General features: G+C 38.2%; 1 protein-coding gene across 3 annotated transcripts; it reads right to left on the minus strand.

The window, feature by feature from the left end:
- Window positions 1-83: 83 nt before the first annotated feature.
- Window positions 84-16,697, minus strand: zgc:136971 (S9 family peptidase). 3 transcript variants are annotated; one of them, XM_017693451.2, is made up of 22 exons: window positions 16,417-16,697; window positions 15,493-15,625; window positions 15,098-15,224; window positions 12,859-12,946; window positions 12,504-12,579; window positions 12,239-12,378; window positions 11,301-11,435; window positions 11,124-11,215; window positions 11,005-11,042; window positions 9,916-10,037; window positions 9,647-9,707; window positions 9,285-9,379; window positions 8,040-8,109; window positions 4,537-4,625; window positions 3,295-3,424; window positions 3,090-3,173; window positions 2,894-2,974; window positions 2,614-2,702; window positions 1,857-2,050; window positions 973-1,075; window positions 758-864; window positions 84-626 (listed from the first exon to the last, which is right to left on the minus strand). In XM_017693451.2, exons 2-22 carry the CDS (start codon window positions 15,617-15,619, stop codon window positions 518-520), a joined length of 2,157 nt encoding a protein of 718 aa, XP_017548940.1. In that variant the 5' UTR covers window positions 15,620-15,625; window positions 16,417-16,697; the 3' UTR covers window positions 84-517. The 3 variants fall into 3 exon arrangements, with proteins under 3 accessions (XP_017548940.1, XP_037391782.1, XP_017548942.1); XM_037535885.1 differs by lacking the exon at window positions 16,417-16,697 and adding an exon at window positions 15,969-16,381; XM_017693453.2 differs by lacking the exon at window positions 16,417-16,697 and having other exon boundaries at window positions 12,859-12,969.
- Between the last annotated feature and the right edge of the window lie 942 nt (window positions 16,698-17,639).

Below are 17,639 nucleotides of genomic sequence, written 5' to 3' on the forward strand. Positions count from 1 at the left end.
AAGTTTCAGAACTCTGGGTAGTGTCCCATTCTGCACTCAACTACTATCTGTCAATCAATCTTACACCATTACACCATCAACAGTTCTGTTTGGCACAAGTTTATTTCATGAAAACAACCAAATACAATGGCTAATGTGATGCTAAAGATCTGTACTTGACTAAATAAACAATCCGTTTAAAATATAATAGTTATATGCCTTTTAAAGCAAAAAGAGAAACTGCCAGTGTCTTTGTAATTCACAGCATAATATTACAAGAGAAATATCCCAAAATGTCTGAGATTTACTGAAAAGGCAATGTTTTTGCAAAATTTTGGAAGTGACATTTGTATTGTAAAATTGTCTAACCAGAAATGACAAGCCTGTGTTAAACCTGCCACCTAGTGGTTATTGTAAATATTAAATATGTTTAGGCTGGTGTAACCATACAATCAGGCTTCTGAATGACCCTGCGATGTATCCGAACATGCTGTTCAACTGACATTTCCATTTTATAATCAAGTGTGCTACGCTGGGTTCAGTGCATGTTTAAGTGCTGTTTGAACCACAGTACCACACTGAGGAAACAGTCAGACTGAGTTTCAACTTTGGATAGAGAATGACCATCACCATCATACCATAACAACCTAGAAGAGAAGAGAAGAGAAGAGAAGAGAAGAGAAGAGAAGAGAAGAGAAGAGAAGAGAAGAGACTTAGTGAAAGAATATGAATTTGTCTCAGTAGTAAAGTGTGTGTGTGTGTGTGTGTGTGTGTGTACCTGACAGGTGAGTTTCTGCTCTTAAGGGCTTTATAAAGCTCCAGGCCTTGGTAAGGAGAGACCCTCTTATCCTTGCCACCTAACATGAGCAACACTGGAGTGCGAATCTTCACCAAACACACACATACAGACAAACAAACAGACAGAAAAACAAATGATAAACATATACAGCGTGTACGTAATTTCTGAATCATTGACAGTACAACTAAGTGTACCTGAGCAGCATGTGTTATAGGTGATTTCTCTAGCATGGTGGTCAGAGCTTGTGGAGTGGGTAGCTGGTCAAAGGAGTACTGCAGACCAATAGAGGAATATCTCCTGTAGATCACAGCAGAATCAACACTTACTAACTACTGCCTAACCTACTTATACCAAAACTACAATATAATATAATATAATATAACATAAAATAAATAAAGGAATGATATTGTTCATTATCAGTGGAAAAGCACGATCAGCACATGATTCATTTTAATTCCTGAAAATGGTTTCATCTTTTCATATTCCCATATTTTTTGAGCAGCTTTTGAATAAAGCAAAAATGATGACATATCAATTACCAGAATGTCTATTCTCCCCACTATCACATTTCCACAATATACATTTTCACATTTTAACTTCACAATTTCACACCTCTTTCATTAATTGTCAGTTGAAGGCATGTATCAATTTAACATGTAGACTTAAATACACATGTATGCTAGAAAGTTTCATATGACTAATTCAATAACTAAGATGAATGAAGGATAAATACATAAACTAATATACTACTAAAATGAAAGGCAGAGTTTCAAAGAGATTGTAAACTTCTGTAGTTTGATTTATCTATATACATCATTGTTTGTGAAAAGGACACGTAGGAAAATAAATTACCTACACTGAACTGGTCACAGTCATCAACATCTGGTTTAAGTAATTACTGACCAGTAATTGCACCTGTAGTTTTCATTCTTTTCGCTCTCTAACAGTCCTGCCCTTGACCTGCTGGGATCTAATTTTCACATTAATTTAAGCCCAGCTCATGACTCACAGAGAGAATGATTTTCCAAAGTAAATTCTTATAGGAGGTTATTTTGAGAAGTCAGCTATAAATGTTTACCAGTCTATGATGTCGCTGGTTCCCAGCAGTGTGGCTGCATTGATGACAGGGTTCCGAGCTGCACACGCTCTGTAGAATTCTGGATACTGACCAATCAGGTGACAGGCCAGGAATCCGCCATGAGACCCACCCATCACGGCCACTCTATCAGCATCAAGAATCGCGTTGCTCTGTAGGACGTGCAGCACAGCCCTCTGGGTGAAAGGAACATGGAAAGTGGAAGAAATAACAACAAGAAAATGGTTTATGTGCGAATTAACTGTAATTTCACTTGCCACTTGTTTAAATGTACTACCTGTCAACATGTTCTTATATAGCACAGCTAAAAATGGCTTAGGATAAAAATAATCAAATAAATAAAACAAACAAATATTACTAAACATGACAGATACAGTCACTGCTAGGAACTGTTATATTCCTTTACCAGCATTAATTACATTTAATGAAAGACCAAATAGCTGAAGATGGTATTGGATGGTAAATGTAAATCCTGGGCCTCCTCATGAAGAGCTCTGCAAATGGTTAAGCTAACACAGTTAGTGAGTGTGTATTTATCTTTTATGTTGATAAATTAACAAAAAAAGAATAATAACACTTATTACTAGACACAAGAGATAATACATAGATCTAAAAATAAGCAGCTACATAAACAAAAGAAACCTATTTGCATAGCATTCGTTTTTGCCGCCAGCCACAATGCAAATGTGAGTACGGGTGAGTGAGTACAGGGTGAGCAAGGACAAGTGTATGTACCCACCTGCACATCTCTGACATCTTGACTGCCGATGTTTCCAAGAAGAGAATCGATGCTGTCCTGACCAAAACCAGTGGAACCTCTGTAGTTAACTACCCACACATATTCATTCATTCATTTAAGGATAGACAGAAATGTTTTGTTAGCGACATATTTGAATCTGCTGAGAATGCAAACCAAGGGTCTTATACTCAAAGGATCAGTGTGGCTTTCATTCCATCAAAGCAGATTGGACACATCTGATGTGCACGTTCAACAGTATGAAAAGGGTGTGTGCACTCACCCATTAGCACAGCGAATCCCAGTTTCGTCAAAGCTGCAGCATTAACGTTCCACTCAGCAGCAAAATGAGAATGAGGCCCTCCTGCAAACAAACACACACAACATTGAAAAGTCATTACATAAAAAAAATACATTAAAATGTGATTAGTAGCCATAAAATAAAATGCCAAAGTGCGTGTGTGTGTGTATATACGCACCATGTATGAAGACCACCAGAGGAAACTTCACACGCTTGGAAGTGCTTTCAGGTTTCAGTAGCACTGCCCCGAAATTAAGTCCAGCTATAAAGAGAGAGAAAGATATTAAAAGAAAGAGCGGTTGGGGAGGGGGTGGGGGGATGGGGGGTTGAACTGAATGTTTCATATTTGGCAGCACACCATTACACATATCGATGGTACTCACAGAACTGATGGTTTTCTTCTTCAGGTGGGGGCGTGATTATAATGGACTGCCAATCAAATCTCTCACATATACCAGTTTCACCCAGGTGAATCCACTCTTTATTCTCTGCGTTAGATACAAACCTCACCATCTACACACAGAAACATAAAGTGGTTTAAATAAGTTTTAAACATTAAATCTACACTGTATCACAATGTGCAGCACGTGCATTGAGCATAACACAGAGGCAGAAGTGCATATTTAAGTGGTGAGTTTCTGAACTGTGTGACTACCTAGTTAATAAACAACCGGCACAGGGAAGACTACAATGCACAACAGATATAGTAAAATGGGCTATATGGCCATCCAAACAGAGGTTTTTCAAAGGCAAACTCCAAACGGAGTGTTATGAGGGGAAAAAAAGAAAAAACAACAAGATGGCTATATAAGCGACCAAAGAAACTCACAAATATAAAGTATGTTCTCTGTTAAACAATTATGCTAGCGATTGTACTGTTTTAGTTTAATGCCATTTCAAAGTATCATGGATATTTTCTTTAGAACAAGCATAAAAATCAATAGTAGTATGTTGATGTCTCTATAGCTAACTAGCAAAATTTCCCTTTCCACCTTAAATGGTGCAGCAGTCACATTTTGGCACCTCAGGTGTCAAGAGCTGCTGCATCATTTAAGGTGGAACAGGATAACTGGAACAAGAAGCCAGTGAATAGCTGACTTCAGCTTCATATCACTGAAGAATTAGGGGTGGGCGATATTAAATAATTGTAGCGAGTTTGCTGAACTCCTCTGCTATCACTCTAGACTGGCAGGGTTGCCTACACAGCTCCACTAGTTGCCTGTTAATGAAGTAATGTTCTTTCTCATGTGAGGGTTGTGCCATTTCATAGGGGAGACTTCAACCACTGCCCCTTGTAACTCAGAAAGGGTAAAAATAAGATATGCGATTGGGATTTAGTAGCCCCTGACTGATGACAGACACAGCTTGAGCTCAAATAATCAAAACATTACTAACTGCTAACTGTAAAAGGTATAGGGGCATTAGTCAGACGTATTTCCAAGAAAATGCACCCAGCTGACATTCTGTTTGTGTTTGTGATGAGTTAAACATGACTGTGAAAGCCAAATGTGGAAAAAGAAACATGGCCAGTTTAAATAACTGTGATCAGCTCAAATAACTGTGACCAGCTGATTGTCATAATTGTGACAGGCCTAGATTAAGGATTACAGTTAACATGTGTGTACCAGACTAGGAGGGCGGTTGGGAGACGAGCAGGACATCACCATCAGGTCTTTCATTACCGTCAACAGCTTGGCACTCCCAAACTCTTGTTCTAAGAACATACAGAAACACACACAAAATTAACAGACTAACACAACAAAAGCAACACATCTGAACCAGTTTGTTTGGTGTTAATTCAAGAGATAATTCAATCAAAGAGATCCAAATATTTATGAGAAGAATCCAACAAAAGAAAAAGTTTTAGTCCAGAATTGCTGACATACCAATCAGAATTAAAATTACAAAGTTTCTAAAACATCTGGGGTGTGTATACACAGATTATACATATTATATACATTCATACATACATACATACATACATACATACAAGCCCAATTCCAATGAAGTTGGGACACTGCGAAAACGAATAAAAACAGAATACGATTTGCAAATCCGTTTCAATCTATATTCAATTGAATACACTAGAAACTCAAGATATTTAATATCAATTCAAATGGATAAACTTTGTTTTTTGCAAATATTCACTCATTTTGAATTTGATGCCTGCAACACATTCCAAAGAAGTTGGGACAGGGGCATGTTTACCACTGTGTTACATCACCTTTCCTTTTAACAACACTCAATAAGCATTTGGGAACTGAGGACACTAATTGTTGAAGCTCTGTAGGTGGAATTCTTTCCCATTCTTGCTTGATGTACATCTTCAGTTGCTCAACAGTCCGGGGGCTCCGTTGTCATATTTTGCGCTTCATAATGCTCCATTTTCAATGGGAGACAGGTCTGGACTGCAGGCAGGCCGGTCTAGTACCCGCACCTTTTACTACGAAGCCACGCTGTTGTAACACGTGCAGAATGTGACTTGGCATTGTCTTGCTGAAATAAGCAGGGACGTCCCTGAAAAAGACGTTGCTTGGATGGCAGCATATGTTGCTCCAAAACCTGTATGTACCTTTCAGCATTAATGGTGCCTTCACAGATGTGCAAGTTACCCGTGCCATGGGCACTAACACACCCCCACTGAACTTTGCGCTGATAACAATCCGGACAGTCCTTTTCCTCTTTGGCCCAGAAGACACGATGTCCATGCTACTTGCAGAGATTCCTCCAGATTCTCTGAATCTTTTGATGATATTATGGAATGTAGATGATGAAATCCTTAAATTCCTTGCAATTGAGGACCGTTGTTCTTAAGCTGTTGGACTATTTGCTCATGCAGTTGTTCACAAAGTGGTGAATCTCATCCCGTCCTTGCTTGTGAACGACTGAGCCTTTCAGGGATGCTCCCTTTATACCCAATCATGACACTCACCTGTTTCCAATTAACCTATTCACCTTTGGAATGTTCCAAACAGGTGTTTTTTGAGCATTCCTCAACTTTCCCAGTCTTTTGTTACCCCTGTCCCAACTTCTTTGGAACATGTTGCAGGCATCAAATTCAAAATGAGTGAATATTTGCAAAAAACAACAAAGTTTATCCATTTGAACATTAAATATCTTGTAGTACATTCAATTGAATATAGGTTGAAAAGCATTTGCAAATCATCTTATTCTGTTTTTATTTATGTTTTACACAATATCCCATTGGAATTGGGGTTGTACACACACACACACACACACACACACACACACACACACACACACATATATACACACACACATATACATACACACTCTACTCACAAACAGGGATATTTGGCTTTCGGGTGAAATTTCAGGATGAACCTAAAATGCACTCTAACCTTTACAGGTGAACTTAATGTGACCTTCTCTAAACTTTTGAATGCACATGTCCAACTGTTTAATGTTTCAGTACTTTTTCCACAACTTGCTGGTCTCCAACACAGAGCTTAACAGCGAAATTCACAACAGGTAATTTGATCCATGAATCGACCAAGATGTGTGTATGCATGTATGTGTGTATATATATATATATATATATATATATATATATATATATATATATATATATACACACACACACACACACACACACACACATACATATATATATACACACACACACACATATATATACACACACACACACACACACACACACATACACACACACACACACCTCAAAGACCATTAAGAAAAGCATTTATTCAGACCTTTAAGAAAAGCATTTATTCAGACTAAGTGCCACAGACTCTAAATGTAGAGAGATATCATGCAACATACAATAGGGCCTATGGTCCAAGTCTCTCACTACTATCAACAGCAAGACCTTGAAAACTCTTGGTCTGAAGAGACATACAGAAACACACACACAGAATGAACACTCAGGCTTGTCCACACCATCAAATTAGTCAGGATTAACAACTTTCACTGTCAAGTTGTCTATGGATTTGATACTTATGCCTTGATTAATCACAGTGTGTATGTGCACATGGAAGCATGACATAAGATGAACAGCCAAACAGGTGAAACATGGAGAGGTGTAAAGTGCCAATGGAGGAATATGTTTAAATTGAAGGAAGTATAGTAATTACAGCCAAAATCACAGCCAACAAACAGCTACTACTATTAGCCATGTCTCCATCCAAATAATTTTGATTAAAGCACTGTCTGTGTATAACTTTGAAAACAGAAATGGTGCATAATGATTCAAATTGTTTGTCAATACTGAAATGTGGCTAAATTGGAATTGGAATTATTTTGCATTTTTCCCAGAAAATAACATTTTTGTAAAACAGATTTCCCTAATATGTCTCTTAGAACAACCAAACAAACAGCAGAGAGGTGTAAGGTAGAGCGAGAAAGAGACATGAATGATTCTGAAAGGAATGTTTCCCTTTTCAGCAGTTACAGGGGGAGGGATTTTCTGAAAAGGCTACAGCCATTCTAAATTCAAAGTGCTCAAACAGCTCTGTATAGCAGGGAAACATGATCTCCCACACAACGATTCTGATGACCAAAAAAATTGCAATAAAATAAAAAATAATCAGAAGGTTATGGGGAACTCAGGTAAGCCAAATTACACAGAGCATTATTATAGCTTGATGTCAGCTTGATGTTAACAATAAAACATAAAAATGGCAAAACATTTTTTTTCTTCATTTTATTACTTGCAATTTGCTTAAAAGATTAATGGTATGTAGCCACTGTGTTAACAGTGTTGTTTTTACAACTATAGTTGTTTTTTATTCTTCATTTTTATGAAGTACAACATCATGTTGATCAGCTGAAAAGGCACTGTTTTTGTGCAAGTGACGGTTTCTCACACACCACACTAAGAAGTAGCAAACTGAAAGGAATGGGACTTAAAAAAGACTAGAAGTTTGCCTTAGACTGGTCCAAGACTTATTTACCATCCATAATCCTGAACTTTACCTGCCCTGGAAAAGGCCAGGCAAGCAGCATAAATTGCCATGTTAAAATAACTTGGTTGAAAATGTAATTTACAGTCATAAGACAGCTGTTTAACAATAAATCTTGCCTTTCTAGACAGACCCCAGGACACAAGCAGTAACAAACACACTTACAAATACACATAAAACTCTACCTGGTGATACTGTATTACAGTCATACACAGGCGTTATTCTTCCAGTTCGTCTCTCCACTGAGAACACTGACTACAAGACCAGACATTATGGGTTAATTTTAGATCACATCATTTGAATATTAGAACACAACCTGAGAAAACAACATAAGAATTCCTATTTCTGGCATCCTGACCAAAGTGTCTGAATGTGTTTATCTTTGTGATTCACTTTGTGGTGCAGAAAACATACATTGTTGCATTTTATTATTTTACTTGATGCATTCAGACTCTCAAATTTGACCTTGACTCAAAATTCATATGGATAAAAAGTCACAACTGATCAGACAGATTTTATTAAGTACATTTGGCAACAATAACCAGGACAATAACTTTCATAACCATGCAGTACGGTGCCATAACTCTGGTAGGTCTTTTTTTTTTAAATCTATGTCACACTAAAGTAATAACCCAGACGAAGCCAGGCATCACAATGGTTCTCCCATGTCGCTAAGCAGGGTAATAGCACTGGAGTACAGAGCGACGAGCGGCACATTGCTTTCATAAAATGAAAAACTTTACATTACAGTACATTAATGTATAATATAACTTGTGTGCAGTCACTGAGTGGTATGCAAAAGTGTGAACACACTCAAACACACTCGCATATTTTGTTGATTTTCTACGTGAAAAAGTAACACATTCTGTACAGACAACACACTTAAATATGACATTTTTCAGCTAATTTTACTGTGCAATTTCTGTTTATTTGCTAAATTTAACATTTCGTGGGGGAAAAACAAAAACACAAAACATAAAAATGTACCACATTTTTTGACCACATTTTATGATTTATATTTGCCTTCAATATGTTATGTTTAGCTAATGAACAGTGGTTGTGCTTTAAAAAGTGTGTAGAGGATGAGATAACCTTTTCTTCTTTTTTTTGATTTTCCAAAAATAAACAAAATTTGACCAGGGGTGCCCAAACATTTGCATGCAACTGTATCTGCGTAGATCTTTTTTAAAAATATTTTTTTAATATTTTGCCTTCTATTGTGCCTCAGATACGTTTTAAAACATTTTCAAACAATCTGTTTTATAATGATCAATTATGAGGCCAAGGAAAATAAATGTGTGTGTCAGAACAGCAGGTGCTACAGGTATCAAAGAAAGCATGCAGAGAAGAGAGACGATGGTTGGATCTGTCCCTTAGTGTGTGTGTTTGAGTTTATCATTTGGATGTGGTGAATATTTGCTTGTCTATACCTTACTGTTTTCGCTGGCACTGCTAAAGAAGATTTCTTCACTGTCTGATGACCAGCAATGAAGAGGCAGTGAATCATACACACCCACAAACTGACCTGTAGACACACACACACATACTTTTTATGTCATATGACTTTTTTATAGCAAAAGTAAATGTTTTACTTAACAAACTACTGTCCTATCTTACAACTCTTATGTATAGATCTGACCTGACAGTGCAGTATGCCTTGTGAACCTCGGCAGCTCCTTCATTTGTTAATATGATATTCAGCATGTTCAGAACTACTCAGTTATGATCAAGACTACAAAGCAATTTGCATGATGAGAAAGAATGCAAGAGAGAGAGATTTGAGTGTGTGTACCTTTCTCTGCTCTTCGTACAACATCCACCAACACTGAGCCTGTCCTTTTCTGCAGGTCATACTGAGAGCAAGATGAAGAGAGATGGAGAAATACAGAGAGAAAATAGAGACAGAGACTTTTTAGAAAAGCCATCAGCTTCAGATTCTTTTCTTTGTTGCTTCTGAATGCATCTGTGAACAAGCATGAACAATAACAATAAGCTGCTGACAATGAGTTCTGAATAGTTTTGCCCTTGTGTATGTAAGTGAGAGAGAGAGAGTGCATTTACCAGCATCATGCTGAGACACTGGTGGTGTGGACCAAACACTTGTCCCTGTAGATAGACAAGCCAGAGACGGTCTGGGCTCAGGCGAGGACTCAATACTGACCCCGAATCAGATGACAGCAGCTCTAATACAGGTCAATGGTCAAAGAGAGATATAAAAAGTTTCATGATACATCTACAGCATGCAATATATCCCGTTTGAATAATCAGGATGTAGTGCACACAGCAGAGGAGAACGCGGCACGGCCTAACATTCTGATTTTAGATATTAGATAAATAAGAGTAATGTAAATTTAAACAAGTATGTCATTATGAACGCATTCTTATTTACAATGATGGCCTAACAAGCAGCAGAGCCAACTTGAGGGAGAAGAAAACACAACAGAAGAATAAATTAACAATGAAAAAAGCACCAAACAAGCCCAATGTGATGTCAATTACAATTAAAGAAAAAAAGGTGACCATATAAAATGACAACCACCACCAAACATCAACACAAAAGAACAAATTATGAGCCTAAATGTTTATTTTTTCAAACTACTTGCAACAATCAATAAAAGTCTAATTAACTACTGTAAAAAACAATTTATTTAATTCAGTTATATTTTGTTTAAATCAGATGAGGCTTTAAATGCATCAAAATAAGTGCATGAACATATATATGTGAATAGCGAAAATAGACTGTCAAATGTATAAAAATGTACAAAACTGTTTACTATCAAGTATTTTGAATTTATATGGCGGTATAGATCACCGTTTTATGAGGCCAAGTCGTAACAAGGCATAGCAACTAAATTTTGGAATATGAGAACACTGAAGGTGTTTTACTACATGTCTGTGGTGAATTTTACCCTGTGTTATGTTTGTGCCCTGCTCTCCCACATACAGTATTACCATGGTCCTAACACCCTGAATAAACTTTACAAGAAACAAAAAAAAAAAAATCAGATTTTAGATCTAAGTTAATGTGCATTAACACAATGTAAAGGGCCACTGGCAGTTTCAAACTGACAAAAATAATATCTGTTAAATTAAATTACCTAGACCTAGTGCATATGGTATCCACAACACACAGTCACTCACACTTCTTACCACAGTTTCCCTTCAAGTCAATGTAGAAGAGAGCCGATCTGAAACAAAATAAATGTAATTAATATTCCTAATATGCAAAAATCATCAAGCTGTGATGACCATTATTCCCCCCCCCTCACCTCCGATTAGAGCAGAACTTCAGGCCTAATCTGAAAGGCTCATGCCACCAACCCAAGAAGATCAGACCGTTGCCGTCCCCTGCCCACAAGGCCTAAAGGAGAGCAGTTACAGGTGAACGATAAAGTGACATAACTGAATTATCTGAACCATTAGAATAATCAGCGGTAGAGGCTCACCTGTCCAGGTGATATGTGAGGTGGGACTCCAGTGCATATAGTCACCTCTCCTTTAGACAGGTCAGCCACACACAGCACTGGAGCACTTTTACCAGTGAGACCCTCCCCCCAGTCTTCCACATACACATTCTTGTCCTGAAATAAACACAAATACAAGAATATAATTGCTGCCAACAAGCAAGCAAAGACAGTGTTTATTCATACATATTTTGCCACTTCATTTGTGCTCCTGAATTAACATAATAATGCTGGTGATGCTTCAAATGTGGTAATTGCCATATTGATACAGATCTAGAGGACTAATTTAATATAAACAGCTTACTAAAAATATGTACTACTAAAAGATGGAAAACATAAGACATTATGCTTTCCTAAAATTATTTAAATTTGAATTTCTGTAGTCACGATGAGAAGCATTTCATTCTTTACTGTGTAAAGTGCATGGACGTGGCTCTGCTGTTTAATAGTCTGAGGTTTGTCCAACAGGGGGCGCTATTAGCACACAAGTCACTTTAGTGTCTCATTTAGAAAAGAAACAGCCACAAACCTCAGCAGGACTCAATAAACGCACATGTTTGCAGCAACAACAGTAACATCTTCAGAACAAGTTTTGTACCTCTAATGTTAACACATCAAGACCAAATATTTTGGACCAATTGTACTGATGCATTCATGAAATGTTCTCACAACTTCTATTTTTTTTTAATTATGTAAAGGAAAAAAGTTACACACTTTGGTGTCACAGCAATGACATACATACAATATACATTATATATGATGAATAGCCTTCCCTACTAAACCTCAACCAAAGCTGTACCAAACTAATACAAATATCTAACACAGCCTGTCACAGGTTTATGATTAAAGGCTACACAAAACAATACATTGCTGGCTTTTAGTTAAAATTCCTTAATGCAAAAGTAAAAAGTATGTTTTACCTCTTCCTCAAGCACCACCAAACCTCTGCTCTCATTGGCTGATAAAAATGATGCTTGTGCTAAAGGGCCCACCCTCTTCTTCTCTGCCACGTACAGCAATTTGTCCTCACATGGTGACCAAGCTAGACATGCAAACTGCGCTGCACACACAAGCATACACAATTAAATGTGCATAATGTAATCAAGTGATGCCCAAAACCAAAAAACAAACAAGCAAAAAACAGAATTAAAGTGGAAAAAGTGTGCCATATAAGGTGTTGCTTACCATCGTCATAGACTTTTCCATGTTTATTGAGGGCCGTGAGGTCTAAGCTTTTCTCTAGTCCATTGCAGCCCCACACCTGAACAGTAACACTTGATTAGAACATTTAAGCCAATAAGAACATAAGTCATTAACCACTAGTCATAGAGGCACAGTAACAGAAATAGCTTGTTTAAGCAACAAACAGAAGTTGAAAAAGTCAACAACAGGTATAAACACTTTAGTACCCCACACAAATGTCATAAGTGAACTTGAGAAAAGAAAAAAAAAAAAAAAAGAGATGCAGGAATGCAGGACTCTGAAAAAGCCTGTCTCTCCGCAACTGATTGATGGTCAAGGATTGGAAAGTCAGAATTACCTCAAGATACTGATGTCCCACACCATGATTGTTGGCCTCCCAGATTACCACCCTGCGTGCTCCGGAAGGGGAGTGACTACTGAGCAGTCTGAAGACGGAGAAGGATAAAGACTATGCAGAGTCATTAATTATGTACAGATTATGATCACTATATTGCTAACTGCTAATGTTATTTAATGACCTCCATGTATTTGGATTTGTGTGCATGTTTATAAGACTATGCTGTAGTGTGCTTATTGAACAGTCTGCTCACCCTTTCTAAGGTTATGAGAATGGTGTGATCTGTCATAGACATGCTGGCTGTGCATGTCTTAGTACATGTGTCTCCTTTAATGTCTGTGGGCCCGTTTACACCTGGCATGTGCACAGTATTAAGTACAGATGTGAATGAAGTCCAATGCTTTGGGGACACACACTGTGATCTGAACACTCAAACCATCTTTGGAGGTGGCCAGAGACATACATGACCACATCACACAAAAGCATCCCAAGGCCCAACCAAACAGCCTAATCAGTGTCATCACACTGTGTAGCTTCCGTCTTTGATGCCTTGCTTGTTTATAAGTTGCACTACCATTACACACGGTCAAGTTGTGCCTCAACTTGAAAGCATTTGTCTTTGACTAAGAGCCTGGGTTCTTGCACTTTAAACTTAAATTGAACCAAATGAAATGGATTACAGTAACATACTGTATCTTACTGTATTAGGGTCTCTTTAGCTCCTTCATATGGCTCTTTAGTATTCTTTATTCTTTAATCAATTTATTGTATTTTCACTTAATTTTACCTGAATTACACACTTGTTAACCACCTGTTTGCTTGTCTGGTCTGTTTAGCATGTTACATGCCATATATAAGTGCACCCTTCAAGACAAACATTAGGAGTAAATGGCTATACAGCATCTCACAAAAGTGAGTACACCCCTCACATTTCTGCAAATATTTCATTATATATTTTCATGGGACAACATTATAGAAATGAAACTTATAATAGAATTGCTACAATTTAAAGTAGTCAGTGTACAGCTTGTATAGCAGTATAAATTTACTGTCCTCAGTAAATAGCTCAGCACATAGCCTTTAATGTCTAAATAGCTGGCAACACAAGTGAGTACACCTCAGAGTGAACATGTCCAAACTGTGCCCAATTTTGCCCAATTGTGTTGTTGTCCATCCCTGGTGTCATGTGACTCAGAGTTACAAGATTCCAGGTGTGAATGAGGTCAGCCTGCAAGTGCTCAGACCATACGCCCCACAATGTATCAACTCAGTCTGCATGGCTGTCGTCCCAGAAGGAAGCTTCTTCTGAAGCTGATGCACAAGAAAGCCCGCAAAGAGTTTGCAGAAGACAAGCAGCCCAAGAACATTGATTACTGGAGCCATGTCCTGTGGTCTGACGAGACCAAGATAAACTTGTTTGGCTGAGATGGTGTCCAGCATGTGTGGCAGCACCCTGATGAGGAGTACCAAGACAACTGTTTCTTCCCTACAGTCAAGCGTGGTGGTGGTAGCATCATGGTCTGGAACTGCATGAGTGCTGCCGGCACTGGGGAGCTGTGGTTCATTGAGGGAAACGTGAATTCCAACATATTGTGACATTCTGAAGCAAAGCATGATCCCCTCCCTTCAGAAACTTCACCGCATGGCAGTTTTCCAATTCGATAACGACCCTAAACACACCTCCAGGATGACACCTGCCTTGCGAAGCTGAAGGTAAAGGTGATCGACTGGCAAAGTATGTCTCCAGACCTAAACCCAAATGAGCACCTGTGGGGCACCTTTAAGGTTAAGGTGGAAGAGCGTAAGGTGTCTAACATCCACCAACTCTGTGATGTCATCATGGAGGAGTGGAGGAGGATTCCATTAGCAACCTGTGCAGCTCTGGTGAATTCCATGCCCAAGAGGGTTCAGGCAGTGCTAGATAATAATGGTGGTCACACAAAATATTGACAGTGAGCACAATTAGGACATGTTCACTGTGAGGTGTACTCATTTATTTTGCCAGCTATTTAGACATTAATGGCTGTGTGTTGAGTTCTTTTCAGAGGACAGTAAATCTATACTGCTATACAAGCTGTACACTGACTACTTTAAATTATATCCAAGATCATTTTTATAATGTTCTCCCATGAAAAGTGAGATACTGTATGTCTCGCTGCTCACTTGTAATCAGATCATTTGAGATGGATATTAACATCAGGTATGAACAGAGCTGTGTATATGTGTGCAAGTGTCTTACTCTCCATGTATGTTTATGCATGGTCCTAGAGGCACTGCGTTTTCCAGGGTCCTTTGATTACACTGTAGAGACCACTGCTGACAGTAGCGCAATCTCACTCCTCTGTTCATCTCACACTGACTCCACTCTGCAGGAGAGAGAAAGAGAAAGAGGGAGGAAATAAGAAGCACTAGTGAGTGTGAAACACTTTTTAAAGGTTTAAAGAACTTTCAGATAATACAGTGGGGTTCTTTATTAATTTAATGGCTCTTCTTAAAACCTCTACTTAACATAGAGGCTCTTTTTTTCACTCTCATCTCATTTACAAAAAATCATAAATTTTTACTTCTATAGCATAGCATACAGAAGCATTTATGGCACCTTTACTTTTAAGACTACACTTCATTAAGGCGTACCGGTCATTATGTTGAGGTTTTGGGTGTTAGTGCTGCTCCGCTCAGCAATGACACATGCAGAAAGCGGCACAGGATAGCTGCTGAACTTCCTGAACACATCTCCAATCACCCCTTCCATCATGATCATCACTACCTATAGGAAAGACATCAAGAAGTGAGTAAAATCTAACAGCTTTGAAAAATGATCACATCACTGCAACATCCCTTCAACATGCTGAGGTTCAAGGTTAAGCATGCTCACTACATACACATTCAACATTTACATTAACAAGGACTGCACCTCTCCCACACCGAGCTGATTTCCTGCACAGGGAAGTCATTTCCAGAAGAAAGGTCATTTTTAAACTAAGGACTATTAAAAGTGAATTCACTTCTCAACTCGGGTGGTCCTCGGCCCATGAAATTAGCCGTTTATAGTCATAAACAAAGCCATTCATAGTGGTTTGATGTTAAATGCTTTGTCATGAGAAACTTACTGAGTCAGAACTGTTCACAGTGGTGGTGATAGGAACCAGATGTCCAAAGGATATGAACTGAACATTATCACAAAGCGGTTATGGCCTAAATTATTTGTTTTTTTTAGTGAAGAAACAGTCATTCATGGCAGACAAGCAGGGAACTGGAAGGGAAAAAAGATTTTTTTGCCAGATTTACCACCATTTTCTTATCTTCAACATTATATATAAAAACTTAATTTCATTTCAAAGGTCATTGTTTTGGATATTAAACAAAACGGATATATTTGCGTTGTAGACGTCGCAGCCCGTGGTTCCCATCATCACCACTGTAAAGAAATCAGTCAATACTCTCTGAATGAATTTCTTTACATCTCAACAACGCAGGAATTTCGAAAAGTCGGTGGAATTTTTCCTACTTGGTTACATTTTTCTCTTTCCGAACCTAAAACAATAAAGTTTTACATACACATTTAGGACGACGTTCCCCTCTGAGAAGGTCGCAAAAACAGATAAACGACAGAAAGCGGTGGTCTACACTCACACCTGCAGCTTAGCTATCAGAGCTCAGCGCTAAATTAGCTGAAAGGCAAGCGCAACTCTGAGAAACCGATTATATTAACCGCAAAGAAATGCAGAGGATGTCTGCACAGGCCAAGTTAAAAGACGGACAACTGAACGTGAATTAAACCATTAAAGTGAGTCTCAGGCAGAGCAGCCGCTCCTCAGCGCTGTTTACCCCGCACTGCACCGCGGCGCTTCCGCCACGGACCACACCACTCCTGCAACCGAGAAGGGGGGAGAGGAATGTTCCATTAGCTCAAAAACGAGCGAAAAATTAAATCATTTTACGAACCTTTTTTTTGCCCTCTTCATCGAAACGGATAAGCTATGTATTCAGACAAGACGTATATTTATAGCACATTTAATAAAATATTAAATACTTTAGATTTAAAAGAAACTTAAAGGGCCCATGTCCTATTTTTCGTGCATTTATTTTATTCTTGCGGTCCTTTTATTACATTTGGCGTGGTTTAAAGTGGTTTAAAGTGGACGTTGCATTCCCAATAATTTTGCACTCCCTTGCAAAAGTTCCTCAAAATCATTTTGCGTTCCCTCGCAATAGTTTTGTGCTCCTTTTTTTACGTTCTCTTCCAAATGTTTCACGTGCCCTTGCAAATTATGGGAGGCAAATCCTGCCAAAAAGGAAATGAAAATGAAAACAATCAAATGTAAACGCAAACCTCTTTTTGCCATTTCTTTTTCCAAACATCTGCGCAAATATCCTGCCAGAATTGAAAATGAAATGAAATGCCTTCATTTGCAATTTCATTTTTCACACGAGCACGAGCCGTTTGTGACAAAAATAAAAATAAATCGAAAACAGCCATTTATCATTTCATTTTAGTCGTTATTGTGGTTTTCACGGTTTTCACTAATCTAAAATGAGAACGCTAACAGACAAAAGAAAACACAAACTTCACTTTGGCTTTGGCTTTTATTCATGAAACGCAGAATACGCGTCAAAACTAAAATCAAAATGCAAACGTATTTCATTTTCATAGCGAACGGCTGCAAATCTGACAAAATTAAAATGAAAATGTAAAATGAATAAATCAACAGCAAAGTGACCGTCTGTGACTCCGTTTTCTTCGTGGGCGCGCTTTAACGGAGTTAACCTCACAGACGCGC

Source organism: Pygocentrus nattereri, chromosome 28 (assembly GCF_015220715.1).
Source record: "Pygocentrus nattereri isolate fPygNat1 chromosome 28, fPygNat1.pri, whole genome shotgun sequence".
NCBI lineage: Eukaryota > Metazoa > Chordata > Actinopteri > Characiformes > Serrasalmidae > Pygocentrus > Pygocentrus nattereri.